The sequence below is a fragment of the Ictalurus furcatus genome, chromosome 11 (genome assembly GCF_023375685.1).
Source record: "Ictalurus furcatus strain D&B chromosome 11, Billie_1.0, whole genome shotgun sequence".
NCBI lineage: Eukaryota > Metazoa > Chordata > Actinopteri > Siluriformes > Ictaluridae > Ictalurus > Ictalurus furcatus.
This window is the reverse complement of record NC_071265.1, coordinates 15,855,001-15,882,934: the sequence shown is the minus strand read 5'-3', so window position 1 is coordinate 15,882,934 and position 27,934 is coordinate 15,855,001. Positions and strand designations below refer to the sequence as shown.

Below are 27,934 nucleotides of genomic sequence, written 5' to 3'. Positions count from 1 at the left end.
CATTTCTGCCTGCATAGCTGCCACTCACTGGATGTTTTTTGTTTGTTTTGTGCATCATTCTGTGTAACCTCTAGAGACTATTATGTGTACAAATCACAGGACACCAGCAGTTTCTGAAATCCAACCAGCCCGTTTGGCACCAATAACTATGCCATGGTCAAAATCATTGAGATTAGATTTTTCCCTGTTCTGATGTTTGATGTGAACATTAACTGAAGCTCTTGACACATAAATGCATGATTTTATGCATTGTGCCACTGCCACATGATTGCTTAATTGGATAATTGCACAAATGGGCAGGTGTGCATGTGTTCCTATTAATGTGGCTAGTGAGTCTAAATCCTTTTATTTATTATGTTTGTGTGGATAGTTTTATAGATTTTAGAATGTCTCAGGGCATTAGGAAATACTGTGTTATTTTTAGAAAGTGTGCATTTTAATTTTGCATGCTTATTTTTGACGTATGTTTCTAAAGGCTATACTGTAAATATTTACACAAACACTTTATTGGCAATTAAAATGAAACACACAAGCAGAGTGTACAATAAAAGCATGAACATTTAGCATAGTAGCACTTTTAGAAAATCCAATACCAATGTTTCTATAAGAACGTATGTATTTACGTTTGTTTAAATTACTGACCTTCATTTTATGCTGAAATTTACAATACTGTACAGTTTTAAAGTACACAGTGATTTTTGTTAAACCCTCTAAATTAAATTATATGGCATAAATAAATAAATAATGCATGTAAAAACATTAAATAATATACTGCTGTGGCTATCCATGCCTGTTTTTATTGCTTTTTTTTTTTTTTTAACCATGACAGACAAATTGTGACCACAAATTACATCCTGGCCATGAGTATGGATGTTCAAGGGAATATCCACATCCACACTGTGACTATTATTTAGTATCTTGTATTGAGTGATGGGGGATGTGGTGGTGGCAACAGCGACAGTAATGCACACTTTGGGACATACACACACTTTTAAAATAGAATTCTTTCAAGGTTCATTGAAAAATCATGGGTTGTTTGCTTCTTGGGCAGCCAAAGAATCCTTAAGGGTTAAACAAGTGAAGACTGAAAGAGTACCCTGAAGTAATCTGGTGGCTGGAACAATACTCTAGAACAACATCTAATACTCTAACACAAATCTATCACATGGTCACTAATTAGATTTTGTCAAAATGTGACAAAATTTTATCTGGTGTAGCTGTTCAGACATGATCGATTATCATGATGACTCTTCAGCAGCTCCATAGGTGTGAGAGCAGGGCTTTTACCTAAGAGAGACTCTTTAAGCTCAGGTAGACAGAACTGACCATCGTGGCATCCTCAGGCACAGGCCCCTTACTTTCGCTGTGGCTCATACACATCAATGCCAACAGTCGCTTGGTCACTGGGCCACTGAAGACAAAGTAGATGCAAGGGTTGGCACAGCTGTTCAGACTTGCAAGGAGCATAAGGACGGTGAAAGTTGCAGCTGAAACAGAAACAATAGGTGATCAGAATGGCTACACAAGACAGCTAGAATAATTAACAATCCCCCCTTCCCCCCCTCCCCCCCCACCAGCAACAACACTGACACATTTCCTATTCCAGTTTGACTACTTTTAATCATACAAGGATGGGTAAAATGGCTGTGACACTCAAGTTCTTTGCTTACTTCCCTGGGAGAACCGTTAAAAGTTCTATGTAAAACCCTATAACAGAGAGTTGTTGAAATGCTTCCAAGTAGAACCAAGTTTGTTTGTTTTTTTTGGACCTTTGTGACTCTTTTGTTACAGAGGCGGAAATAACGAGTCTATTATCCATCCATCCATCTTCTATACTGCTTATCCTCTTCAGGGTCACGGGGGAACCTGGAGACTGTCCCAGGGAGCATGGGGTACAAGGTGGGGTGCACCCTGGACAGGGTGCCAATCCATGGCAGGGCACAATCACATACACATTCACACACCCATTCATACACTACGGACACTTTAGACACGCCAATCAGCCTACCATGCATGTCTTTGGACTGGGGGAGGAAACCGGAGTACCCGGAGGAAACCCCCGCAGCACGGGGAGAACATGCAAACTCCGCATATATATATATATATATATATATATATATATATATATATATATATATATATATATATATAAAATTGATCTCTTATTGTTATTAGCCTCATTAACTGGTCCCTTAAAATAAGTGGTTTTAATCCAAACTTCAGGAGATCTAATATGTCAAAATGACAATTTTACTTAAAAAAAAAAAAAATTAATAAGTTCAGGAATAAAAAGCTCAAATAAATAGCCAGAATATTATTCTACATATTTAAATAATGAGCCGAACTTTTTTAATCGATTTGTTACGTTCATAAAACAAATCTGTACGGAGAGGATCCGTGGAATTTATTCCAAGGAGTTTCTACAGCTGCACAAAGTGCGAGATCCTCTGATCTAATGAACCACTTGAAGAGTGCAGATATAACATGACAGTTCAAATATGGGTGGAAAAGTGCCAACGCATCTGGGAACCTTATGATAGATAGAGCACCTTATGTACTTTTTATTGGAGCCAAAAAGTTCCCTTTGTTCATAAACTGACAAAGAAAGTAATCTATCAGAGCATCCACTCATAACGCGCCGCACTTACATTCAGTCGGAGCGTCCTCGTCCCACACTGACCACAGCTGCACGGTGAAGAAAGGCGCCCAGCAAACCACGTAAACGAGGACGATCACAACGGTCATCTTGACGGTCTTTATGCGCGCCTTGGAGAGCCCAACCACGCTGGTGGCATTGGCGCAGCCCTCTCGGTGCGTCTCGGTGTGCAGGCTGACCTGCACGGCGCGGCAAATGCATACCTGGCACACGATCACCGCCAAGATAGGCAGTGCAAATATGACCAAAGTTGTCCAGGTCACGTAGGCTTTAAGTCCCCACGGATGCACGAACTGTGCCCAGCAGTCGAAGACTCCCGGAGCCACCTGGACGCGGGAGAAAATGAAAATCTGCGGCAGGGCGCCCACGAGCGCCACTGTCCAAGCGATGCACACCGGCAAGTTCCAGCGCGCTCTCCTCCTCTGCAGCGTGCCCATGGGGTTGCACACGGCTTGGTAGCGATCTACTGTCATCACCACTATCATGTAAGTAGAGGCGAACATGCCGACCACTTGGAGATACTTGACCAAACGGCACACCAAGTCTGGACCTACGAACCGGTCCGTGATGTCCCACAGGAGCTGCGGACACACCTGGAAGAAGGCCACAGTGAGATCCGCCAGGCATAGGTGCAAAACGAACACGCGCATGCGAGACATGGATCCGCGTCTCCTCAGTAACACGAGCAAGAGACCGAGATTCAGAGCCGAGGCGCACAGGAAGATCACACTGAGCAGCGCGATCTCGAGCAGAGCTAATCTCTCATCTCGCGGCTGATCGTCCAGTGCTTGCGGCGTCAGGCTCGCGTTGCTGAGGTTTGAGCTCAAGAACGACATTTTACACCATGAAAGAAACAATTAGCGCTGCGACTCTGAGTGGTGGCGACTCATTCGTGACTTCAGAGAACTCTGGGACTCAGGATGCATGTAGGAAAACAAAGGAACGCTGACTTGACCACTTTGGAGTGAAGATGCAGACTGGAGTTGTTAGCAAGTCAGAGAAGTTTATTTAAATATAAAGTCTCCGACGGTGTGGAAAAGAGGAGCTGTCCTTCAGCACCACACTCCTGCACGCCCCTTCCCTTAAAGAATGTCAAGGCGAGTCAAGGAATCGTGTGACTTTGCCACCTCAACCTGATACAAGACACCTTCTGCGTAATGCACACGTAAACGTCTTTCTTTAGATTGATTCGTCTGTTTGCCTAAATCAGCGCTGCCAATGCCCCGGTGTCCTATGCGCCGTGTATGGATTGATGCGCTTTTACGCACAAATCACGTGTCCTTTCCGAAGGCTTCATATAAAAGCAAATCAAGCCTTATACTTGCTAAGAAGCCAATATTATTTTCTAAAAAGCTTGATCTTACACAAACCAGCTCTATCAGAACCACAGTAGACACATTAAGTAGAGCAACTATAAAAAAATTAAGCAACTATTAAAAAAAAAAGAAAAGAAAAAGAAAAAAAAGAAATGAAAAACAGATGTTATGTACTTATTAACTGGCCTAAAACAGATCAGCTGAGGAAACAAGCGTGGTGGAGGACAGAGGGGAAAAAATGGCAATATCCACCAGTGAAATCCATTCTACCTTAACAGTAAGGTGTCTGTCATTCAGCACAAACAAGGGATTATGATAGACTCATGATTACTGAGAAGCCTATCATGTTTTGCAGCAATGATTACACAGACATTCGAGACCAAAAAAGATCTAACATGAAGGAAATAATGAAATGTTGGAAAACCATTAAAAACAATTACACTCAATTGTGAAACTCAGGATTTTCATGCTTTTGGCATACATGGTACCGTACCAGCTGCTGGCTCTGTCATCCTTAGTGCAGATGTAAACTGTGTATATTTGCTTTAGTAATACAAGTACAAAATGTGAGACATACATGTCTATTTACAAGAATAAATCAGTACTGAGTCATCAAAGCAAACAGAAGGAAGACTCTGCATTGGCCAAGCCAATCTTCTACATTGTATCCAATAAAGCACGCCTCAATTAACTGAAAAGTGGAGGAAAACCTTACTTCCCTTAATTCCATGGAATCTGAAAATCACTGCAGAAAATTAAAGCATTCAAACAATGATGGGAAAGCTTGTGATGTCAGGGGGACGTAATTCAATTCAATACAATTCAGTTTTATTTGTATAGTGCTTTTCACAATGGACATGGTCACAAAGCAGCTTTACAGAAATATATAAATTTACAGAACTTTACAGAAATATATCAATTTCAGATCTAAATTTTACATTGATAAATTTGTCCCTAATGAGCAAGCCAGAGGTGACGGTGGCAAGGAAAAACTCCCTGAGATGATATAAAGAAGAAACCTTGAGAGGAACTAGACTCAAAAGGGAACCCATCCTCAGCTGGGTGACACCAGATAGAACAATTAAAAATAATTCCTTATAACTGTGTGCTAAACGATAAAACAAAGAGTGCAACTATGTAATCAGGAAATTCACCACAGTCTTAACATGAAGTCTGTTCCGCTGAAGTCAGGAACTGTCCACCGATGGAGACCTGAGCGCAAAGTCTGTCTGTGCAAATATAGTCCAAAACCATCACCTCAACTGCAGTCCCAAGACGCCGCACCAAATCTGCCCGCATCAATTGCAGTCCAATGCCATCTTCACGGATTCCAAGTGTGTCCCCAGTAATCACTGATTACCTCAGGATGGGCATCCCAAGGTAGGAACAGGAAACAAATGAAGAAGGATTAGCGTAGCTGCTATTCATTGCATTTCAGGCAGAGATGACCATGTGCATTTGTCATCATTTGATCAGCGATAACTGGAGTTCAAGGTTATGAGATGTGTTATGGGAATGCTAGGCTAAAGAAATGTGTTTTTAATCTGGATTTAAACTGAGAGAGTGTGTATGATCCCCGAACATTATCATGAAGGCTATTCCAGACTTTATGAGCCAAGTGTGAAAAAGCTCTACCTCCTTTAATAGACTTTGATATCCTCGGTATTATCAAAAGTCCAGAGGTTTGTGACCTTAAAGAGCGTGAAGGATTGTAACGTGATAGAAGATTGGTTAAATACAAAGGATCTTGGCCATTTAGGGATTTATAGGCCAGTAGCAGTATTTTATAATCGATATGGAACTTAACAGGTAATCAGTGTAGAGATGATCTGGTAAGCACTCTAGCAGCTGCATTTTGGACTAACTCTTGCTTATTTATTGAGGATGCAGGACAACCACCTAGCAGTGCATTACAATAATCCAGTGAACATATGAACTAGTTTTTCTGCATCAGAAACAGAGAACATGTTATGTAGCTTGGCAATATTTCTAAGGTGGAAGAACGCTGTTTTTGTTACCTGGGAAATATGATTTTCAAATGACAGGTTGCTGTCTAATATAACACCCAGGTTTTTGATTGCAGTGGATGATGCAAGTGTACATCCTTCTAAATGCAGATTGTATTCTAACAGCTTTTGTGTATAGATTTTTGGCCTATGGTGATCTATGGTGTCGAACGCAGCATTAAGATCAAGTAAACAAGCGTAAGATTGGGATTACTGAATGCACAGCACAGGCAAGAAATAAATTTTAGGCTACTGTTGGTTTTTACACTCATCTGTCTTCATATTTACATTCACTGCTAAAACACACCATTAATCACATGCATGCAAATACCAACTCCAATTGGCATAGTGTGCATTTTTATTTTTTAAAAAAACATAACAAAAAACAATGCCTCTTGTGTGAATTCTTTTGAAAGTTTAATGTGGGCCATTAACAACAAAATGGCAGATGACCTTTTAGTTTGTATTTCTGTTTACTTCAAAGTCAGACAAACAAGTGCAACACAACCTGCAATCTTTTTTTAATCCATAATGAACTCATGACCATAGCTGAATTAGGCAAACGTTGTTCTCTTTCAGAGCCAGCTGAACATTACCTCTTCTACTGATAATTGTGCAACCTATAAAGGGCAAATTACAAAAGCATAATAAACATAAAAAATATATATGCCATTGAATTGACAAGAATTATCAACAAGAGTCAAATGGCAAACTATTTAACTGATATTAAAGGAGGGTGAAGAAAAGTGAAGCCTGGCTGAGAAGTATATGAAGCAGTGTGGAGTTTCTGTCCATCTAGACACACCAAGAATTTATGTTTATTATTTAGACTTTTACTCTTTTTTCAGACAAATCCTTGGCGTGCAACTGTTTAAACTGTGTTGATAGACCTTCGCCAAATATTCCTACCTCTCATGTAGCTAGGATAGGTAGGAGATTACCAAAATTACACATTCTTCAACCTGCATACAGTCAGTTTTTCCTCCATACCTCTCGTCTCGTGATTAGCTGTACATCGTATGGAGGTAGGAGCACCTCACTGAGACAACCCTCTCTCAATGGTTTTCTTTGTCTTACATTAGGACCTGCTGATGGTACTCAAGAGTTCCTCCTTGTCCAGTCGGTAGCGGCTTTTCTTCCAGACATCACGGAGCTCCTGCAGGGTCGCACCAATCTCCTTGCCCGAGGTGATTCCCAGGCGACGCAGGTCGTGGCCACTGACAGGAAAACGAGGGACGGACCAGCGATGCAGTTCAGCCAGGAGCTTCCTCTCACCCTGGTACTTCAGGAGCTCCAGCACTTTGCTCTGGGCATCTGGTTCTCGGGACTACAAATGTAAATAAATCCCAACCTACAATCTTAGTGTTACTAACTTAAATAAAAAAGGCTCAATAATTATGATTCTGAAGGTGGAGTTTTAGGTTTATAATAGAACAATGTACATTTACTGAGTTGGTGAACACGGTGACTGTACACTGAGGGTAATATTTCTGTCAAAACAGTCTAAACTCCACACTGGGGACCCTGGAGCTATGAGACAGCAAAGTTACCCAATGCGCCACTATGCCTCCCTCTTTCATATTGTACTTTAATGATTTTATAATGTTCATATTACACATTCATATTAATTTTGTGTCTTATATATTATTATATATATATTATATTCAGACATCATACTGGATTTTTGTGCCTTTCCTTGCTATAGGCCCTTAATATTATCATTACATTTCACCCTACTAGCTTCCGAATTTAATTATACACTGGGTCATCTTTTTTCAAGTGGAAATATTTTACACTATATTTAGTCAGAGTCATGAACAGATCAGTTACTCCTAATGCATAGACCACACTTCAGGATAATCAGGCTGATTGCCTCCCTCCTGACAACTGTGAAAGGTGTCCACATTTTCTGCTGATTATATGACCCTAATCTGAAAGCGTGTTGTGTTTTATTCTGAACAAATCGTGCAGTGTAGGAAAGTCTGATGACTTGAAGAACCAGCCTGGCAAAAAAATTCTTGAAATCTGTCATTTTCACCATCAGTTAGGATTGTACAAGTGTTGTACTGTGTATTTATCACACTCTACCTTCTCACAACCAGTGGGTTTACTTACATCAGTAATGAAATCAGTGAATGGCTTCAGGCCATCGTTCTCATCATGTCCCTTAACAAGGTCTCGTCTGTGCTTCAGCAGAAAGATGCCGAGGGTCTTCTCCTCTCTGGAGATCTTCAACCGCAGATCCAGCCTTTCCACGTCTTCTGGGCCACGCAGCAGAGCTGAGAGCACGGTCATTGGTTTAGGAGAGCTGCCTTGAGTCCTCTGGTACACCTGCTTCATCTCCACAATACTGACATCTGCTGGGAGACCTGGAGAATGACACCAAACAAGTCAGGAATCCCCATGAAAATTAGGATGAAATTGTTGCATTAATAAATTTTTACAAAATACATTAAAACCTCTCCAAATACCAACTGCTCAACCTTTATATAAGGCAAAAAAATATCCCATTAGGCTTATATTTACCCAAGTCAATGCCATATTGCTCAACTACATGACAAGAGCAATGAATACTCAGGTCCTCTGAGAAACTGCTTTATAGTAACCAACTGCACATTCCCTATACATAACATTCATAAACAAAAAAGTGTGACTTTCTAGTGCAAGTCCATTGTGTTTGCATATCTTACCCATGTACTGAGCCAAATCTAGCTCATAAATAAGCTCGAGCAGGTGAGCCGCATGATTCCCCACCAGCATCTTCTTTAGCTCCACCCAGATTCTCTCCCCTGAAATTCCTGCCAGGCCTCGTGCGTTGTCCCGGATTGCCTCCAGAGTGTCTGGATCGTGCTGCCCTGGCTCGGTTGCCACACGCCCATAAAACCTGCAACAATCATACACAGACTGTTTGGTCTTGATGAATATTTGGATTCTGTCAACAGTACTTAACCTGCTTAAATGGTAAGGCTTTTCACTATTACAATATACATCATAAAAATGACAACATTTTAACCATATTGTGCAGCCTTACATGCAAACACACAGCAGTCACTGATACAATCTGTTACTAATGCAGATTGTAGAGCACCTGATGATATTCTGTTCAAAGCTATTCACATTTAAATTAAGAATGAGTAGTTTGACACAAATTAATGATTATCTCAGACAGGAATGCTAACACACCTGAAATATCTCAGAATCCGCAAGTAGTCCTCCTGAATTCTAAGTGCACTATTCCCAACAAAGCGAACTTTTCTGTTCTGGAGATCCTCATAACCTTGGAAATAATCATACAAGGTCCCATCCAGCCCTAAAAAGACGGTTAAAATACAAGTAAAAGGTTGAAGTGCAATTTAGAAAATCTGCAATCCAATGTGGCGCAAAATCGCGATGTACCAAGGAACATGGAGTTAATTGTGAGGTCTCTGCGCTCAGCATCTTTCTGCCAGTCGGTAGTGAACTCCACTTCAGCGTGTCTCCCATCTGTCTGTACGTCCACGCGCAGAGTGGTCACTTCAAAGTTCTCATTATGCAGCTGTATGTGAATTGAACCAACAGTTTAACATTTGAAATCAATTTGATCCAACGCATAATGAGATGACTCCAATACTTGGCATTTTAATATTTTACATGTCCATTTGATAACCTTCAACACATATGATTAGTTTAAGTATATGAAGGCAACCGAGTTTGTTTTCAGCATGCACATGTAAATGCAATATAAAGGCAAGTCAACTCACAGTAATACAATCTGTATCAAAAGTATAAATAAAATTATTATTAGGTTACCTCTATATGGACAAATTAAAAAAAGTTTGGGCACCCTGGCCAAATGACATATTTTTTTGATGTCTGAAGAGAAAATAAGAAAACAACTGCTAGAACAAACTATACATATATTTTTTAATCCTACTTTATATTTGGTGACCTCAAAAAATAGTAATTTTGGCAAAAGTTTGTATATCCCACTAAGTCAATACTTAGTAATACCCTATTCGATAGATCTCACAGCTTGCAGAAGCTTTTTGTAGCCGGACTGCACGAACAGCATGTTCAAGATCTACATATTCAATGATGTTCAAGTCATGTGACTGTGAGGGCCATTCCAAAAGCTTCAGCTTGCATCTCTTGATGTTTCGAGCTTCTTAACTGACTCTCATTTGCATGAAGCATTTGATGATTAGGGATGCACCGATACCACTGTTTTCAGACCAAGTACAAGTTTGGGTACTTGCCGATACCAAGTACCGATATGAGTACTTCACACTTTTCGGAATGCCCCATGTCTGAAGCATGTCATCAAACGCACCTGCTATGGCTTGGCCAGTGTGCGAACCCCTAAACTGCGTTGCTTGTAAAACGACTCTCTGGGGAGTGAAATCCTCATCAATCCACTGTGCTGTTAAACCTATAAGAGACATTGGGCTGACACTGCTTGTGCAAATATCAGTGGTGAAGCTGAAGGCCGAAATGTCCTGCAACAGGTTCCTGATGTGCTTTTTAACCAAGTCAAGCAGCTTTGGTAATGCAGTATCTGTAATGTGGTGACGGCTGGGAATCTCATACTTTGGCTCAAGTACACCAAGAAGACGACGAAATCCTGTATTATCGACAACTGACAACGGTTGGTCATCAAGAGCAATGAACTGGATAAGAGCTTCTGTTATTTTTACTGCCTCTGGACATTTTCTCTCGCTTCTCCAGCATTAGCTGCAAAGTTGGTTGTTGTGGTTTCCCTGTTAATGCTGCTAGCATTAGCAAACTCTTTGCACTCGGCGTTGTTTGTTCTTTAGATGTTTAATCAAATTGCTTGGGTTAAATGAGCTATTTTTACCCCTCCTCTTGACAGTTTAGCAGAGCAGAGTTTGTAGTACTTTTATCACCATCACATATCTTAAAATATCTCCAAATTGCTGACATTGCTCCTCTTCTGACTACCTGCTCAACTGACGAGAGGTTAGGCTATGTCACGTTGTCATAAAGTGGTATCGGAGCGGTTGTATCGGGGTAGTTTTACAAGTACGAGTACGAGTACATGGGCACAGTATCGGGCCGACACCCGAGTACTGGCATCGGTATCGGTGCATCCTTATTGATGATATTCACTGGAATCCATTTTTCGGAATTCTTATTTTTTTGAGATGCACCTGTATATAATTTATATGTAACATATATAATTTGGCTAATGGATGGCCAATTTGGATGGATGGCCCAAACCATCCATCCATCCATCTTCTTCAGGGTCGCGGGGGAACCTGGAGCCGATCCCAGGGAGCATTGGGCACAAGGTGGGGTACACCCTGGACAGGGTGCCAGTCCATCGCAGGGCACAATCACATACACACTCACACACCCATTCATACACTACAGACACTTTAGACACACCATGCATGTCTTTGGACTGGGGGAGCACATGCAAACTCCGCACACACATGGCCCCGGCGGGTTATCGAACCCCGGACCCTGGAGGTGTGAGGCGAACGTGCTAACCACTAAGCCACCGTGCGCCCAGGGTGCCCAAACCTTTGTTAAATAAGACGCATCCATGTGCTGAGAACTTTCATTATGCATCTTGGATAAACAAGTAACGCAAAGTGAAAAGCGGTTGAAAAGACATTTGGACAGTGCACGACGGTGTGGGACCGCTCTCTCACCCTGGCAGTGATGGTACCATGTTTCTCTCCTTTGTTGTTGATCATTCTGATCCCTGCAGTCTGGAACATGTGCTTCATCTCCTCAGGTGTCGCAGTAGTAGCAAAATCCACATCTTCAGGTTGGTTCCCTGCCAGAAGGTCCCGTACGGCTCCCCCTGCAATCCTCAGCTCAAACTGGTGCTTCTGAAAAATCTCTGGACAAACATCACCATTCACTGAAAATTGTGTTCTTTATTTTCATCCAAATTTTACTGAATTCAATAAACCATTTTAACCCAAAAGGGACAGACTGAATGCTTGGAATATTAAACACCATGACCCTGACCAGGATAAAGCTTTTTCTCAAGATGAATACTGTATGTTTGTAGACATACATATACACAAAAACAATATCAATTCCTGCAGAAAAGATTATTATATCGAAGTGGACAGTTCCTGATGTATTATGTAATTTTACTATGCAAGCAATTCAACAGATGCACCATGGGTAGTTTGTCAGTTTTACCTGCTAGGGCATTCAGTCCATCAGTGAATAATGACCGGAACTCCTTGGTTTTCAGCTGCATGGTGAAGAAATGTCTGTGACTCCACGTGAGGCGAATTGTTTTTAGCACCTGGGGGATAAGAAATCCTCTTCCCCACATCTGGCAGTGGATAAACAGCTGTAAATTACATATGAAGACGTTCTGCCACTGCAAGCAAAATACAGTCCTTCTAATTTAGTTTGTGTGTTTCTTTTACGGGGTAATATCAGCTCTATATGTTCACTGTTTTATTCTCTCGCACAAACGGAATTTTATCATTATTTCACCTGTAATGTTAACTTTATTATTTATCGTAGAAAGCCAGCATGTAGCATGCTCTATAGAGGTCTGTTTGTGATTAATAACCATGCATTAGCTTAGCTCCAATTATAATGGCTGTCCACGACATTTTTATTCAACACATACTGAGCTGTATGGAGAGAAAAGTTGTACAAGACACAATTACCTGCAAAAAAAAACAACAACAAAGGTCAGTGTTCCCCTATGGTAGAGTTTGCTGCATGCCGTCGCTCGGCCATGACAACTGAGAGCAAGCACAAGTGTGTGCACAACGTCATTAGGCACGTGACACACAGAGACTTTTATCAGCCAATAGGATTGCGTAGAATGTTATTGGGTTAATCCTAAATCGCTATCCATTAAATAAACCATTATTCCATACCCTATATAGTTCCCTTTAATTGTTTTAAAAATGGGGTAATCGGAATTCAAGCATTTTAAGGGCATACTGCTCACTGATTTTAAATTCCCGCACAAAACGTTGATTACAAACACTGTAAACAAGTCATCCTTAAGCTCTTCCTTTACTTCTTATGTTTCAGCGCGTGTATTGCATTGCCTGTTCTCTCCTTTACATTTACACATCAAATTTTGGTGATTCACGTCACCAAATTGTTAATGAATCGACCATAATCTAACAGAACATGTTTAGTTTATATGCATTAACGTTCAAACTGAACGCGAAGCATGTTTACACTAGTTGAAATTACGATGAAGTCTCGCGATACTTTAACGTTCACCCTAAACGCGAAGCATGTTTACATTAGTTGAAATGACGATGAAGTCTCGCGATATTTCTAAATTACGATAAAGTCTCGCGATACTTTAACGTTCACCATAAACGCGAAGCATGTTTACACTAGTTGAAATGACGATAAAGTCTCGCGATATCTCGCGAGACTCTGTGGTTGTATGAGATCCTCAGCGCTCACCTTCTGTCAAGAAGTTTACAAGGAGGCGGAATGGCTAAAGTAGAGTTAACGCCGCTTAGACCGTGGGATGATTTCTTCCCTGGATCTGAACGATTTGCCAAACCAGACATTCACGATTTACCGAAATGGAACAACAGAGTGGTCAGCAACTTACTTTACTACCAGACTAATTACTTAGCGATGGCAGTGGTCGTGTTTCTGGCTGTTGGGTGAGTGCTGGATTCATCAGCCTCTCTTGTACACACTGAATACACTGCTGCTCTTCTCTTAGCACATTTAACACGTGGCTGTAGTGAATTTCTTTTCATTTCAACACGCATCTTTATTGATATTTATTAATATTTGCTTTGGGGGGGAGGGGGTTATAGGACATTGTGATCCGGGTAATGAGCTGCACTGTTTCAACATTTCTGCCAATATGGAAACATTAGGTACTTGCTGGATGTAAATATAGCCACCCACAGTGAGAGCTGCCCCTGATGACATGATGGCTATAAACTGCTGACCGTCTTCATGCCAGATCCACAGAGACTCAGTAGAGTTTGTGAATGAAGTCCAACTCCAGCCCCAAGAGGGAGCAGTTTTCATGTGACACTCTCCTTACATATATTAGTCTAGTCACAACTTTTGTTTTCAAAGTATACTTTTAAGCCACGTCATCTTTCATAATATACACCAGTCAGCCCCTTGGTAGGTCCCGCTTGTGCCACCAAAACAACTCTGTCAAGGCATGGACTCCACAAGACCTCTGAAGGCACCAAGACGTTAGCAGGAGATCATTTAAGTCCTGTAAGTTGTGAGGTGAGGTGTTCATGTATTGGACTTGTTTTTCTAGCACATTCCACAGATACTTGATCCAGTAGAGGTCTGGGGAATTTGTAGGCCAAGTCAACACCTTGAACTCTTCGTTCCTCAAACCGTTCCTGATCAAGTTTTGCAGTGTGGCAGTGCACATTATCCTGCTGAAAGAGGCTGCTGCCATTAGGGAATACTGTTGCCATGATGGGGTGTACTTGGTCTGCAACAGTGTTTAGATAGGTGGTACGTGTCAAAGTAACATCCACATGGATGTCAGGATCCAAGGTTTCCCAGCAGAACGTTGTCCAGAGCATCAAATTGCCTCTGCAGGCTTGAATTCTTCCCATATTGCATCCTGGTGCCATTTCATAGGCACCCAGTTGTCCATATGATGAAAAAGAAAACGTGATCCATCAGACCAGGCCACCTTCTATTGCTTCATGGGCCAGTTCTGATGCTCACGTGCCCATTGTAGGCGCTTTCGGCAGTGAACAGGGGTCAGCATGGGCACTCTGACCGGTCTGCAGTTATAAGCTGTGATGCTCTGTGTGTTCTGACATGTTTCTATCATAGCCATCATTAAATTTTTCAGCAATTTGTGCTGCAGTAGCTCTTCTGTGGGATCAGACCAGATGGGCAGGCCTTCGCTCCCCATGAGCATCAATGAACCTTGGGCGCTCATGACCCTGTGACCAGTTCACTGGTTGTCCTTCCTTGGACCACTTTTGGTAGGTAATAACCACTGCATACTGGGAACACCCAGCAAGACCTGCTGTTTTGAAGATACTTTGACTCTGTCATCTAGCCATCCCAACTTGGGCCTTGTCAAAGAAACTCAGATCCTTACACTTGCCTAATTTTTCTGCCTTCAACACATCAATGTCGAGAACTGACTGTTCACTTGCTGCCTAATATATCCCACCCCTTGACAGATGCCAACGAGTCTCCTCCCTAAATCGGCTCAGCTGTGTCGTATGTCTGCATTGCATTCATGAACCTTTTCGTCCAAGGTTTACTGTAACCTTAATTCTGTCTTGAATTTCTCATTAATATGACCATGTTGCTGGAAAATTGTGAGTGAAACACAAAGCTTATGTTCTTCCATCCATCCATCCATCCATCCATCTTCTACCGCTTACTCCTCCTTCAGGGTCGCGGGGGAACCTGGAGCTAATCCCAGGGAGCGCTTGTGTTCTTGTGAATAACAAATAAAAAGTACAGCACAAGTCAACAAATCAGCACATGACTCGCTAAACACATCACAAATATTTCAATAGATACACATTTCATATTTCAGGAAGGAGTTTTCCTTTAAATGTGGCAAAACACATGCAGACATAGAGCTGAGTACATGAGAATCGATGAGAAAAAGACCTAAAATCTTGGCCAGTTATTAGAAAGTGAAGTATGATCAAATGTCCTTGATAATATTGGTTGAGGGGTATTTTTATTATTTAAAAAAATAAAAAAAAATTATCCTCGTCTTATGTTTTCTTTTCAAAACCCAACAGGGTGTACAGGCTGATGGTAAACATACTCCCTGACCTAATGAAATAGCGTGAGGGTATGTTTGATCGAGACTACAAAGCACTTCTGTGTGTCGCTCTGTATAAGGGTGTCTGCTAAATGCTGTAAATGTAAATGATGTTAAGACATAAAAGCAGATATGAAAATGTCATAGGAGCCAGCTTTCAACGGCGTCCCCAAAGCTGTTCGTTTGGTCATCGCTATTTTTCCTATGTCACATTTAAATATACAACCTGCTAAATTATTTGAGTTTATAATGACCTGATATCCTTATAATCCTTTCATTTCATGTTAAATTGTTGTACTGTAATATAAGACACTAAATATGCATCATGATCATGAATTCAAGTTAAAAATAAATAAATAAATAAATAAATAAATAAATAAAAGGAGAAATCCTCACCCCTCACAGCATGAAAAGTGTCAGGAAAGGGATCTTGACTCCAGGAAGCTCTATTCAGTAATGAGAATACTGAAATATTTAACTCATTTGAATGAACTTTTGCATTGGTTACTGAAAACATTCCGATAGCATGTTTGCGCTACATTTTCACAGAACCTCACCCAGCATGTCTCGTCCAGTTTTGTAATGTTTAGATACGCTGTGCGTCATTCACATGCTGAAATTGAGTTATATAATGAGAAACTGTTGAAATTATCATGTATCTAGTTTGGAGGTCTGTCTTGAAGATCGAATTAGGATTTGTTTTTATTCTCAGTCCATCACTAGATGTCACCATTTTCAAATACTGTGCGTTTTCCTTTAGTGATATGTCCATTCATCTCTGTCCTCAGGTTCATGTACCCCATTGGCATGTTCACCGGAGCAGCAGTAATCGTAGCAGTGTTCCTTGGCGCTGTGTGGGCTGCAGACAACAAAGCTATAATCAAGAACTTTAAGAAGGACAACCCTGCACTGTTTGTCTTTTTAGTGATTTTTGCCAGCTACCTCCTTATGTCTCTCTTTGGCGGAGTCATGGTCTTCTTGTTGGGGATTAAACTCCCGCTAATCTGTGAGTGAGATTGGTTCATGTCTTGTGATTGATGATTCAGCTGATTGAGGAAGACCACCACACTCGGTGGCGTCAATGTTCATTGTTCCAAATTAGGATGTAACAATATGGGAAATGATAACCGTACAAGCCAGTGTCTTGATTTTCTGAACATAATGGTATCTGTTTACAATTTTTTTTTTCCCCCCAAAGAGGACCACATAGCACATTGCTGTGGAAAGTATAGCATACAAAAAGTACACTAATTTTGTTAAGGAGCTTTTTGAAATAATAGTTCTTTGTCGTAATGTAATATCTAACCCATGTATATTACTGTATACATATTCTTACCCCAGATTCAGTGTGCTAGTTTAGTGGTATTGGTGAAAATAAAACTACAAGACAAAGCATCTCAGTGCAGCTCAAATCTTGTCCTTTTGCATTCCAGTGATATTCGTTCATGCTTCGCTGCGTCTACGCAACATGAAGAACAAGTTGGAGAATAAGATGGAGAGCGCAGGGCTGAAAAAGTCACCCATGGGCATTCTACTGGAAGCACTCGGCCAACAGGAAGAGAATTTAAGCAAGGTTCAAGACTTCCTGGAGAGCAAGCTCAAGGAATGACTGCTCAAGGAATGTTTCCTTGTTTTCATTCTGCATGATCAATATCCAGGTGTACGGATGATTACATCTCCAAAAGATGTGTGAAAGTATGCTTAAATGCTTGCAGTGAGATGTCGATCAAGTGACATGACATGAGGTCATTTACAAATGTTGCAAAGCACAATTTTTCTATGAATGTTTTTTTTTTTTTTTAAATAGAAAGAACCAAAGATTATGAGAACTTTTGTGAGATGTAGGATGGGAATGTTGCAGGATTCGATGCTAACATGATAATAACTACGATGATGAGAGTTGCCAGATGAGTAAACTCTATGAGTAAACTAGGAAATTGGCTTCTGGGCTCAAGTACCATTAACATGACTTGAAGGTACACTTCTTCTCATGCCTTCTTGATTTATATGAGCTTTATTTCATTTATGAAAAACCAAAGTCCATTGGTATTATTTCCGTGTTTTCTGTGATTTTCCTGTATTTGAATGCATCTCATTTAACTTGAACAGGCGTGCATAGCAGCATGTCTTAGTTCAAGAGGAAATCATGCAAAGGAATCATGTAGACTGTGAAAGTCTTAAGTGTTGTCTTCAACATTTTCTGAGTTACAAAATCTTGTTTGTTAGCTGTTAAATCAGTCAAAAATACCACCGTTTGGTATGAATAATGAAGAAATCACTGTTAACATGAAGTTGTGCAAATGTGTCTAAAAATTCAGTGTTACATTTGGTGTGCGAGGGATTAATTACAACAAAAACACTCCATGTTATTGAATGACAAATGATAAATAAATAAAGTGTTTTTTCCCCCCACAGTACACTCTTTAATGGCTCATCTATTTGGCGTTTTGAAATACTGGAAAACCTTGAAAATGATTTTTTTTCTTTAAATCAAAACTTGATCTAAATAATTGCTACATAACTTTAAAGTGTTTATTTTTCGATAGAACACTAGGAGTGGCGCTAGACCTTTTTTTGTTGTTGTTGCTGTGCCCCAGTAAAATGTTCCTGATAAATCATTCTCCGATGAGGTAGATACATCTGAAAATAGGCTTTCCTATTCATGAAACTTTATCATTTGCATCAGGGGTTCTCAAATCTGTCCTGGAGGACCCCCAGCATTGCACTTTTTGTAGGTCTTGCTTATCTGGCACACCCAAGTCAGGTCTTGCAGTCTGTAGCTATTAATGAGCTGATGAGTTGAATCAGGTGTGTTAGATGAAGGAGACATACAAAATGTGCAGTGCTGGGGGTCCTCCAGGACTGGTTTGAGAAGCACTGATTTACATCATTTGAATTACTTCAAACATGGAGGCTGATTGTAATGCCAGCTGAGGCAGCAGTCAGACAATCATTCATAATACTGCATTGTAGCTGAGGAGAGGAAACTTCCAGGCTAAAACTTATTGCTTTGTTAATGAGCAGTATGTGAACTTGTATTTAGTTGAATGAGGACAATCGGTTTTCCACATCTTGATAACGTTAGCTTGTTAACTGCTAAAGTATGGAGCTAAACTCTGCAGGACAGTGCAGCGGCCCTTCAGGAGAAGAATTGCTCATCCCCTGGTTTAGAAGCTAGATTCACAGTTTCAGTAGCCTCTTCCAGTATATTGTCTGGTATTTTTATAAATAAAACATAATGAATTTGTTTTTTGTGCTTTGATGGACTAGGATTGGAGAGGGTGGATTTTAAATGTAATGGAAATGTTTATATAGTTGTTGTTTTATATATTCCATCCATCCATCTTCTATACCTCTTATCCTTCCTTCAGGGTCACGGGGGAACCTGGAGCCTATCCCAGGGAGCATCGGGCACAAGGCGGGGTACACCCTGGACAGGGTGCCAGTCCATCGCAGGGCACAATCACATACACACTCACACACCCATTCATACACTACGGACATTTTGGACACACCAATCAGCCTACCATGCATGTCTTTGGACTGGGGGAGGAAACCAGAGTACCCGGAGGAAACCCCCGCAGCATGGGGAGAACATGCAAACTCTGCACACACAGGGCCACGGTGGGAATCGAACCCCCGACCCTGGAGGTGTGAGGCGAACGTGCACCCATTTTATATATTTGTTTTTGGTTATTTCAAAAGTCACTTCTGTATTATTGTGGTGGGATTTCAGGTGCCAGCTTTGCATTTCAAAAAATCATTTCTTCTCTTGTCTTTTTGAATGGAGTGTATACCTATGTGTGTGTGTTTCAGAAATGTTAATCTAAATTAGGTATGGTCGAGTATCAAATAAAATGTAAACTTGGTGAAGTTAATGTTGTTATTAATTGTTTAAAAATGACCATGGTAAAACAGAGTTCCAAGATATAAAAATCTGGAGTTTGTCATTGTTATCAACCAAACATTGACCAGTTTTGATACCTAAAAAAAGGTTTATGTAGGCAATTTTAGCAAAGCCCTTTACAGTAAGTTAAAGTGTAAAATTGAACTAATGAAATGATCTGTAGCATATACTTGCATTAATGCTTGTTATAAAATATGGAGGAGAAATATATATAATATGAGGAGTGGTTAAGATGTTAGACTCCTGATCAGAAGGTCATGAGTTCAAATCTCAGCACTGCCAACCAGCCACTGTGGGCCCTTGAGCAAGGCCCTTAACCTTCAACTGCTCAGTTATATAAATGAGATAAATGTAAGTCGCTCTGGATAAGGGAGTCTGCCAAATGCCGTAAATGTACTACCAAAGACCCCGGACCCAATTTTTGAAATACTTTTGTACAGTTCTTGGGGGTGCCTGCGCCCCAGTAGTGATCAAACTCTGGAAACGCCCCTGTAGAAAATGAATACAATACTTTCCCTCAAACTATGACTCCCTGCAGCAGCCCCTCCCCCTCTTCCCACTATTCACTCACTCATTTTGACAGAAACCGTTCCAGTCCACTTTTCAGACCCCTTTAACAATTTTCTTTTCAAAAAGCACCTAGTCACAAATCTAGTGACTTTTTGGGCAAACTTTACGATGAGAACAATTTCATTGGGAATCTTATAAAACTTGATTGTGTTTTTATTATTATTATTATTATTAATAATAATAATAATAATAATAATAATAATAATAGGGCGCACGGTAGCTTAGTGGTTAGCACATTCGCCTCACACCTCCAGGGGTTCGATTCCCGCCGGGGCCCTGTGTGTGCGGAGTTTGCATGTTCTCCCTGTGCTGCAGGGGTTTCCTCCGGGTACTCCGGTTTCCTCCCCCAGTCCAAAGACATGCATGGTAGGCTGATTGGCGAGTCTAAAGTGTCCATAGGGTATGAATGGATGTGTGAGTGTGTATGTGATTGTGCCCTGTGATGGACTGGCACCCTGTCCAGGGTGTACCCCGCCCTGTGCCCGATGCTCCCTGGGATAGGCTCCGGGTTTCCCCGTGACCCTGAAAAGGAGTAAGCGGTAGAAGATGGATGGATAATAATAATAATTTTGGAATTTAAAAAGTAGAAATAAAAATATGTTTCAATGACATCTCTTGTATAGTCCTTGAAAACACAAAAATATATATATAGTGCTTGAAAAGTCCTTGATAGTCCTGGAATTTCATTTTGAAGCATCTGTACAAACCCTGCAGGTACATGTTAATAAAGAAATAAAACACTGGGATGTGTTGTTAGAAACTGATCAGTAGTGGCATGGTCTGATGCCACCTGGAAGTTGATTAGTGTCCAACAACAGTGCTCCCCAAAGTGTTTTATTCCTCTTATACCATAGCATTCTGCCAACAATTACAATTCTATCCATCCATCCATTTTCCATACCGCTTATCCTACACAGGGCCGCTGGGAGCCTGGAACCCATTTATAGTTAAATGTAACTATATATACACATTGTGCAATGTCCACAAAACTAGGTAATTCCTGTTATCAGGTTATAACACCTACAAATAGTCATAATAGTCATAAATAGTCCCTTCACCGGACTCTCTTTTTCTCTTTCTTGAAGTTAATAAGACTCATGTCTTGTTACAGAGAAATCAGCAAGCACTCAAGAATCAACACTTGCAAATCTCCTTGCAGAAAATGTCACCATATCTGTTTACTTGTTAAATAACATGTTTTATCATGAGCCTGAGATTATGTATCGCATACACCATACAATCCCTGTGAATGAGTTGTTGCTATTGAAACAATAGTGTATAAGGTCAAGTGCATTAACTTTTCATTTCAACTGCAGCTGCCACTATTGTGATGATATAGAAAAAATTAAACACCTTCTGACCAATCAGGATCAAGAATTCAACACCACATGGTATATTGTGGTATAATATACATTAAACCACGTACAAGACAAGACGGACTTTTCAGGCAGAATATAAATTCCAGTCAGTAATGTCCTATAAATATGGTATTCTTTAACATCTCTCTGAGACTGATACTAGTTTTTCCAAGGAACTTGGAAACTGCTTTGTGACACTGTCTCTTGTTATGTGTTATACAAACAACATTAAATTTGAGCTTTAAGCAATCACAAGAAACCGAGTTTAATAAAGTACTTGTTCCGCAGGATGATGACTATAAGGCAAGATGAGCAAGCACTACTCACTCGGAATGGATGTAGCAATAAGTCAGAGGGAGTGCAGATGCTATTGCAGGAACCTTTCCAAACAGAGCTCCAACAGCTGTGTGTGTTTGCTATAATGTGTCCCTAAATGACTGCAGTGCTGTTCTTCAGTCCTTTCTAAGTGGCCTAGCATCTTTAGCTTGTTCCTAACATTCTGTAGAAAACACAAACATTCACCAATAAACACCTGATGGCTAATTTGATTATGCATTAAGCTTTATTCAGCTGGTTTATTGATCATACATCTTCAGTACCTGCCTTATCATGGTCAGGGTCACAGTGGATTCATGCACAGACTTTGACACTCATTCATATCTCCAGGCGTAGCTGAAACCTGAACCTGGAAAGGATAGGAAATCCACACAGACACGGGGATGAGCATGCGGAACTCCACACAGACAGTAATCTGAGCTCAGCAGCGTGTGAGGCACCATCACTACCTGCTGTGCCGCTACGCCTTCCTGTTCAGCTGGCTAATTTATGCAGACTGACCTCTTCTGCAACAGCTGCACACAAGAGGAAATGGGAGTGGTTTCTCACTCAAAAGGACAAAAAAAAAAAAAAGTCAAACGATATAAGCTGCAACATGTAAAAGCATAATTCCTCACCATTGCTTACACAGTAGAAGTTTAGCCAATGTACTACAATTTATACTGTAATTAGAGTACCTCTGACAAGTCTGTCCTGTAGGGGAAAGCTATAAAAATGTTGAAGCTATTTTATAGTTTGAGTACTGACACACCAGTGCATCCTGTGGTGTTAAACTCTACCTTTCCTTTAGCCATGCTCATCAAGAAAATGATCTTGATGTTCAGATGAGCCGTTTGGTATGTTTCATCTTTACAATTTTTCTTCCTTCAAGTACAGTGAAAATGGCTGGTCATGTTTAGCAGCAGGAGCAAAAATAACTCCCAATCCACTTTTGAAAATGGTGCGGTTCAGCTTTTAATGATTAGAGGGCATTGTTTAGTTCTCTTACAAATTTGCTTGCATGTGGTTTATAATTAGTAAGTTAGGTGCAATCCTATTTTCTGACCTGAAAGTTCAAAAGGTCAAGACATTCCTTTCAAGGTAAAAGTATGCTTCAGAAATGGACACGGTTGAAGAATAATCTGCTACCAAGCCACTGATATTGGCCACTAAAATAAAGACCCAGTCATACACATTTGTTTTAAATGGCACGTGGATGGAGGAAGAAGTGTCTGGTAAGGTAAGATACCGATAGAAGGCCACTGTTTGTTTTAAAGCCCAGTGTCAGCTGCTGCTGCCCTCCCTGATTTCTTTGTGCAGCTGTTGCGTCTTGAAGGGAAAAAGGAAGAGAGACAGCGGGGCACAGCTGTGACCTGAACATCCCAGTTTGTTTGGGGGATAGAAGTGTGCTGCAGACCTGAGTTTACTAGAGTACAGTAGCCATTTGCACCAGTTGAATTTAAGTTCTAGGTAAGTCAGGGTGTACAGTCTGTCCTAATCCATATGTTGTGAAGTTTAAAACTAGCATGAAGTAAAATCATTTAATATTTAAGATGCATCATAACTAGTAGAGTGTAAATCGGTTGTAGCCGACGCTTTTCAAGGGGAAATTAGCTAATGCCTGCTTTAAAAAAAAATAATGAATTAAAAATTTTTAAAAAGTCAGTCACGGTGATTCATTAAAATATCAAAACTTATATATGATGCACAAGAACAGTTTTCTAAAGACACTTGAGATTTCTCAGACATGATAGTAGTCATGTTTGGTCAAGGAACCACAAACAAAAAGTGTTTAGAAACGAGTATAATTTCTCTCAAGGACGCAGATGAAAAGAAGCAGCCTGCCAAATGACTAAATATAAATGTACGCACAGCTAGGAAAAGCTTCCAATGAACAAAAGAAGTGCATGGGTAGGACAAGCAAAGGGGATCAGTGATTGGTTGTTGGGATCGTCAGCTCAAGCAAGGGCAAGTCAGGCTTTGCACATTAGTCACAAGTAGACCAAACCTGCTCTCTCAACTCGCATAACCTTCAGCTGTGATTGTGATCTGAAGAGCTAGATCAAGTGCAGGACAGTTGCTAACATCTGCTCAAACAGTCCCTGGAACTGGTGGTAAATGCTATATTGAAATAAAGTTGCTCAAGGGGCATAAAAAGTCTCCAAAAATCTAACGTCACCATGTTGGCAACACAGGACAGAGATCACCATCACCAGCCAATCAGAAACACGATCTGAACTTAACAGGAAATACTACATCCACACATCAAGACACAGGGAAGCACTTGGTGTATTTCCAAGTGTAATTTTTCCTTCAAGTAAGGTCTCTCAAGTTAGTCATCTCAGTCAAATTTAAATAGTGTTTTTGAATGAAGTGGTGACTAAAGTCTCTTGCTGGTACTTTGTTGTTGTTCTGCTTGAGCTCTCATGCTACAACAGCTTTTTATTGACATACCATAAGCAAGGAAAGACAGTGGCTGAAACCTAATCTACATTTCCAACTTGGCAACTGTTTAGACCCCTTTAGCAACTGTTTCAAATAAATATATATATATATATAAATATAAATATATAAATATAATATATATAAATATAATATTATATATATTTATATATATATTTATATATATATATATATATATATATATATATATATTTATTTATATATATATATATATATATATATATATATATATATATATATATATATATATATATATATATATATATATATATAAAATATTATATATATATAAAAACACGCACACAGTGCAAACTATCGTGACAGTTTACATTCAAGCTAGGCTACGACAGAACTAATAAACTTAAGTTACTACAGTGTAATCAAGTTTAAACTGGAGTTCAAGAAGAATAATTTGCTGTCCCAGCTTGTGCTTGTATTTTGTGTCGATGCACACATGAAGGAGTAGAACGTACTTCACGTGTCCGCATGGAGTACTTTCAGACGTTGCACATTGGAAGAATAACAATAAAAGGCTAACAGAAAGAGTGTGGAGAACTACTAGGGCTCTTAAATGTTTGAGTAGCACAACGTTGAAAGATTAACCTATACTCATAAGTGGAATTAAAAAAGTCAGTAGCATAACCAAATGATTTACAGAACTTAAAATTTACTATTTCTTCCTGCATATTTGTAAATTCTTCAATCAACCTGAAGTATTATACATATGCTATGAACGGGTATTGCAGGCGTGAGCTGCTCTTACTCAGCTAAGTAAACATAGCTGATCTTGGTTTTGGTCCCCATGAGGAATGAGTGGGTGTGCCAGCTCTCCTACAGGTTCTTCTGGTTTTCTATACATGCAGCAAAGCAGCATTTGTCTTTCTTCAGAAGTGTGACATGGGAAAGAGTGAAAGGCATTATAGATCTCTTCTTTGAAAGAAAATTGTTCAACTCTATGTGCATGTTGTAGAAAAACAACAACAAAAAGCATTTCTAGTTAACTAACTCTCTCCTAAATGCCACCAGTATAGTTCAGATCCAGGTTTCTTTACATCATATTACAATCCAATTTAAAGACTGTTGGAGGGTTCAGAGCTTTGACTCTAAATGGGTTTTGACTTTGAATTAATATTTTTTTTCGCGTTCTTTAAATTTGCCTCATTTATCATTCACCGTGCAACACGTCTTAACTTTACTATGTTTCAAATGATAAAACGTTGTTTTGTCATTTTTCTTTAATTCAAAGAAATTTCATTGATAGAAATTACGAAGAACCAGCTTAACAATTCTGATTACTATATATATATTACACATTTTTCCAAAAAAAAATGCACATAGAAAAAAAAATTCTCTTTAAAAATGACAAAAAAATAAACTCTATATACAGAATTTACATATACATAGTCAGCTCTGCTGGACAGAGAGCGAGCAAAAGAAAGAAAGGTGGCAAACTTCAGGCCTTGGTTTCTGCTATTGGATGCAGTCAGATTTAAAAAAAAAAAAAAAAAAAAAAAAAAAAAAAGTTTTCAACTAATCTGCAACATTATTAGTGCTAGATTTAAAATGTGTGAAGCACTACAGTTTTGGGCTTTAAGGAATAACAAGTAATCTGGAAGAAACCCTAAAGAAAATCCATGTTCCAATGCTTAGCAGTAAGCAATGTATAATATTCCAGGGCATGATTTATACATATATGGAATGGGAAAGCTATCAGGAACATGTCTAGTAGCTGGTCCGTGTTGTTCAAGCACTATTCCAAAGTAGTTTGTGTCTTGTCAATACGATGATACAGATTCCTGTTCTTTTCATAAGCCATATACGCAGCAGATGGGCAAAGCAACACAGTGTATTTTAAATAGCGCGTGTAAATAATGCTGCAAGTAAATACATGATTAAAAGTTCCATTTTCTTTGCATACCCATGTTCAAAGCCCTTGCAAATCCAATGTTTATGCATAATTGTATACAAAATATTTCTTTAAAAAAAAAAAAAAAAAAAAAACATTTTTAAGACAGAATTAACTTGAATAGCAATATAGAAGTTAATGCTTCAAGATCTTTAAACAAACTGCAAAATGTCCATTGGAGATTTTTCACACAACAGAAACCAGCTGAGTTTAGTCCTTCATATTAATATTTGCTTTATGTCTATGAAGAGGAAATAGGATTGTAATATCCTGCCATGGCAATGGAATGGTCCAGGCTACTTGGCTCAAATACCACCTTCCTCGGCCCAATCACTATTACCATATTAACAAATCCCAAAGAAATTCCACAGCAGGCATTCATCAGGGCAGGCTGAGTTCCACAAGTGCTAGCACCACACACACACACACACTCAAAATGCGTTGCTCTCCAGGGCCTGTTCCCAAAGGCCTGTTTTGGTTCTGTTGCAAGGGGAATGCACTCGTGCTCTCTGAGCTGGCTGAATGCAGTCGTGCACAATCCTTGCCTGGTAACGTTCCTCAAAACGTCGATGCTTTGAACTAGTCACCCGCAGAAAAATAAACCGGGATTTGAAAAAGGCATAAAGCATGAAGTTATCTTAATTTCCTACACTATTGTTCCAGGCTTGGAGTCTTCGTGCCAGTAAAGTGTCTGATCCTCAGAGTCAAAACTATCCACTGGGCTACACAGGTGTGAATCCATTTGGTTTACATCCATGTATGACCTGAAATATAAAAGATGGCATAAGAAATGTGCATCAGGAAATCAAAATTCACACTGAATATTTCTGAACATTTTAACCCCTGTTTGTCCACATTATATCAGAGGAAATATACGGCCAGAGAAAGTTATATTACGAGTGTTATATTACAGTATGCAAAAAGCTCCGCTTCCTCAGATTCTAAGAGAATAAAGAAGAGTCATAATTAAGAACCTGAACTGCTTTCACGTTAGAAGATGTAGTACACATGGCTACTACTAAGTGAAGGTTGTTTTTATTTAATTAATACGTTTGTTCAACATGGGGTTAAAACATTCATACACCTGATGAAAAACATACACAAGCACATGTACATCTCACAGCAATTAAGACATGTCACGTGTTCGTCCGCAGAACAAGATGCCACCCGTGTAGCGTGATACCCGACACACAGGACCAACCCACCACCACTGAACACACAAACCTATCCAGCAGTGTGGTACAATAAAGCTGAGCTACCAGACAGGTTTAGTGCATCAGGAAATTGATTAAGAGTGACAACACTTACAGTTAAGAGTGACAACAGGTTAGAGAAGCAGTGTGGGGTTTGTATGCAGCTCACCACATTGTTTAGTGCTGCAAGTTGCACTAGCACTGAGTGTAATAATAGTCCTGGTCATAACCACTGGCAACAGCACCAGGCATGTCTAAACTTCCTGGAGCTGGGCTCCTCCTAGCAAACGGAGATGGAGCTCTGGGGCCTGGGGGCGAAGCTAGATGATGGGGCTGGCAGCTGGCATGAAAGTGATGGTGGTTAGTCAGATAAAGCAGCAACCCGTGTGCGTTTTCTCTTCACACAACTAGGAATATGTGAGTTAAGAACATGATGTTAAGACCTTTCTGTCTGGAGAAACACAGACACTTAAAGCCATGCAGCGTTCCTTTAATGGGAGGA

The 27,934-nt window shown here is 40.0% G+C and overlaps 4 protein-coding genes across 10 annotated transcripts in view; 1 reads left to right on the top strand and 3 right to left on the bottom strand.

The window, feature by feature from the left end:
- Positions 1 to 1,168: 1,168 nt before the first annotated feature.
- On the bottom strand, positions 1,169 to 6,219 carry avpr2b.1 (arginine vasopressin receptor 2b, tandem duplicate, 1). The gene is made up of 2 exons (XM_053636350.1): positions 2,649 to 6,219; positions 1,169 to 1,487 (listed from the first exon to the last, which is right to left on the bottom strand). Exons 1-2 carry the CDS (start codon positions 3,490 to 3,492, stop codon positions 1,288 to 1,290), a joined length of 1,044 nt encoding a protein of 347 aa, XP_053492325.1. The 5' UTR covers positions 3,493 to 6,219; the 3' UTR covers positions 1,169 to 1,287.
- A 94-nt stretch (positions 6,220 to 6,313) lies between these two features.
- Positions 6,314 to 12,705, bottom strand: trnt1 (tRNA nucleotidyl transferase, CCA-adding, 1). 3 transcript variants are annotated; one of them, XM_053636346.1, is made up of 8 exons: positions 12,623 to 12,705; positions 12,138 to 12,324; positions 11,633 to 11,826; positions 9,375 to 9,513; positions 9,162 to 9,288; positions 8,669 to 8,862; positions 8,094 to 8,347; positions 6,314 to 7,305 (listed from the first exon to the last, which is right to left on the bottom strand). In XM_053636346.1, exons 2-8 carry the CDS (start codon positions 12,274 to 12,276, stop codon positions 7,057 to 7,059), a joined length of 1,296 nt encoding a protein of 431 aa, XP_053492321.1. In that variant the 5' UTR covers positions 12,277 to 12,324; positions 12,623 to 12,705; the 3' UTR covers positions 6,314 to 7,056. The 3 variants fall into 3 exon arrangements, with proteins under 3 accessions (XP_053492321.1, XP_053492323.1, XP_053492322.1); XM_053636348.1 differs by having other exon boundaries at positions 12,138 to 12,294; XM_053636347.1 differs by having other exon boundaries at positions 12,138 to 12,276.
- Positions 12,706 to 12,818: 113 nt separating this feature from the next.
- Positions 12,819 to 18,130, top strand: arl6ip5a (ADP-ribosylation factor-like 6 interacting protein 5a). Its single transcript, XM_053636349.1, has 3 exons — positions 12,819 to 13,597; positions 16,509 to 16,726; positions 17,154 to 18,130. The coding sequence occupies exons 1-3, from the start codon at positions 13,419 to 13,421 to the stop codon at positions 17,327 to 17,329; spliced, it is 573 nt and encodes a 190-aa protein (XP_053492324.1). The 5' UTR covers positions 12,819 to 13,418; the 3' UTR covers positions 17,330 to 18,130.
- Positions 18,131 to 24,647: 6,517 nt separating this feature from the next.
- frmd4ba (FERM domain containing 4Ba) overlaps positions 24,648 to 27,934 on the bottom strand; it is a 53,710-nt gene continuing 50,423 nt past the window's right edge. For 3 of the 5 annotated variants that reach the window (XM_053636048.1, XM_053636052.1, XM_053636053.1), the window contains one exon: positions 24,648 to 27,003. In XM_053636048.1, the coding sequence (XP_053492023.1) occupies positions 26,987 to 27,003 (17 nt within the window). In that variant the 3' untranslated portion in view covers positions 24,648 to 26,986. Of the gene's footprint in view, positions 27,773 to 27,934 lie in introns of all 5 variants that reach the window. The other 2 variants (XM_053636050.1, XM_053636049.1) reach the window with 2 other exon arrangements.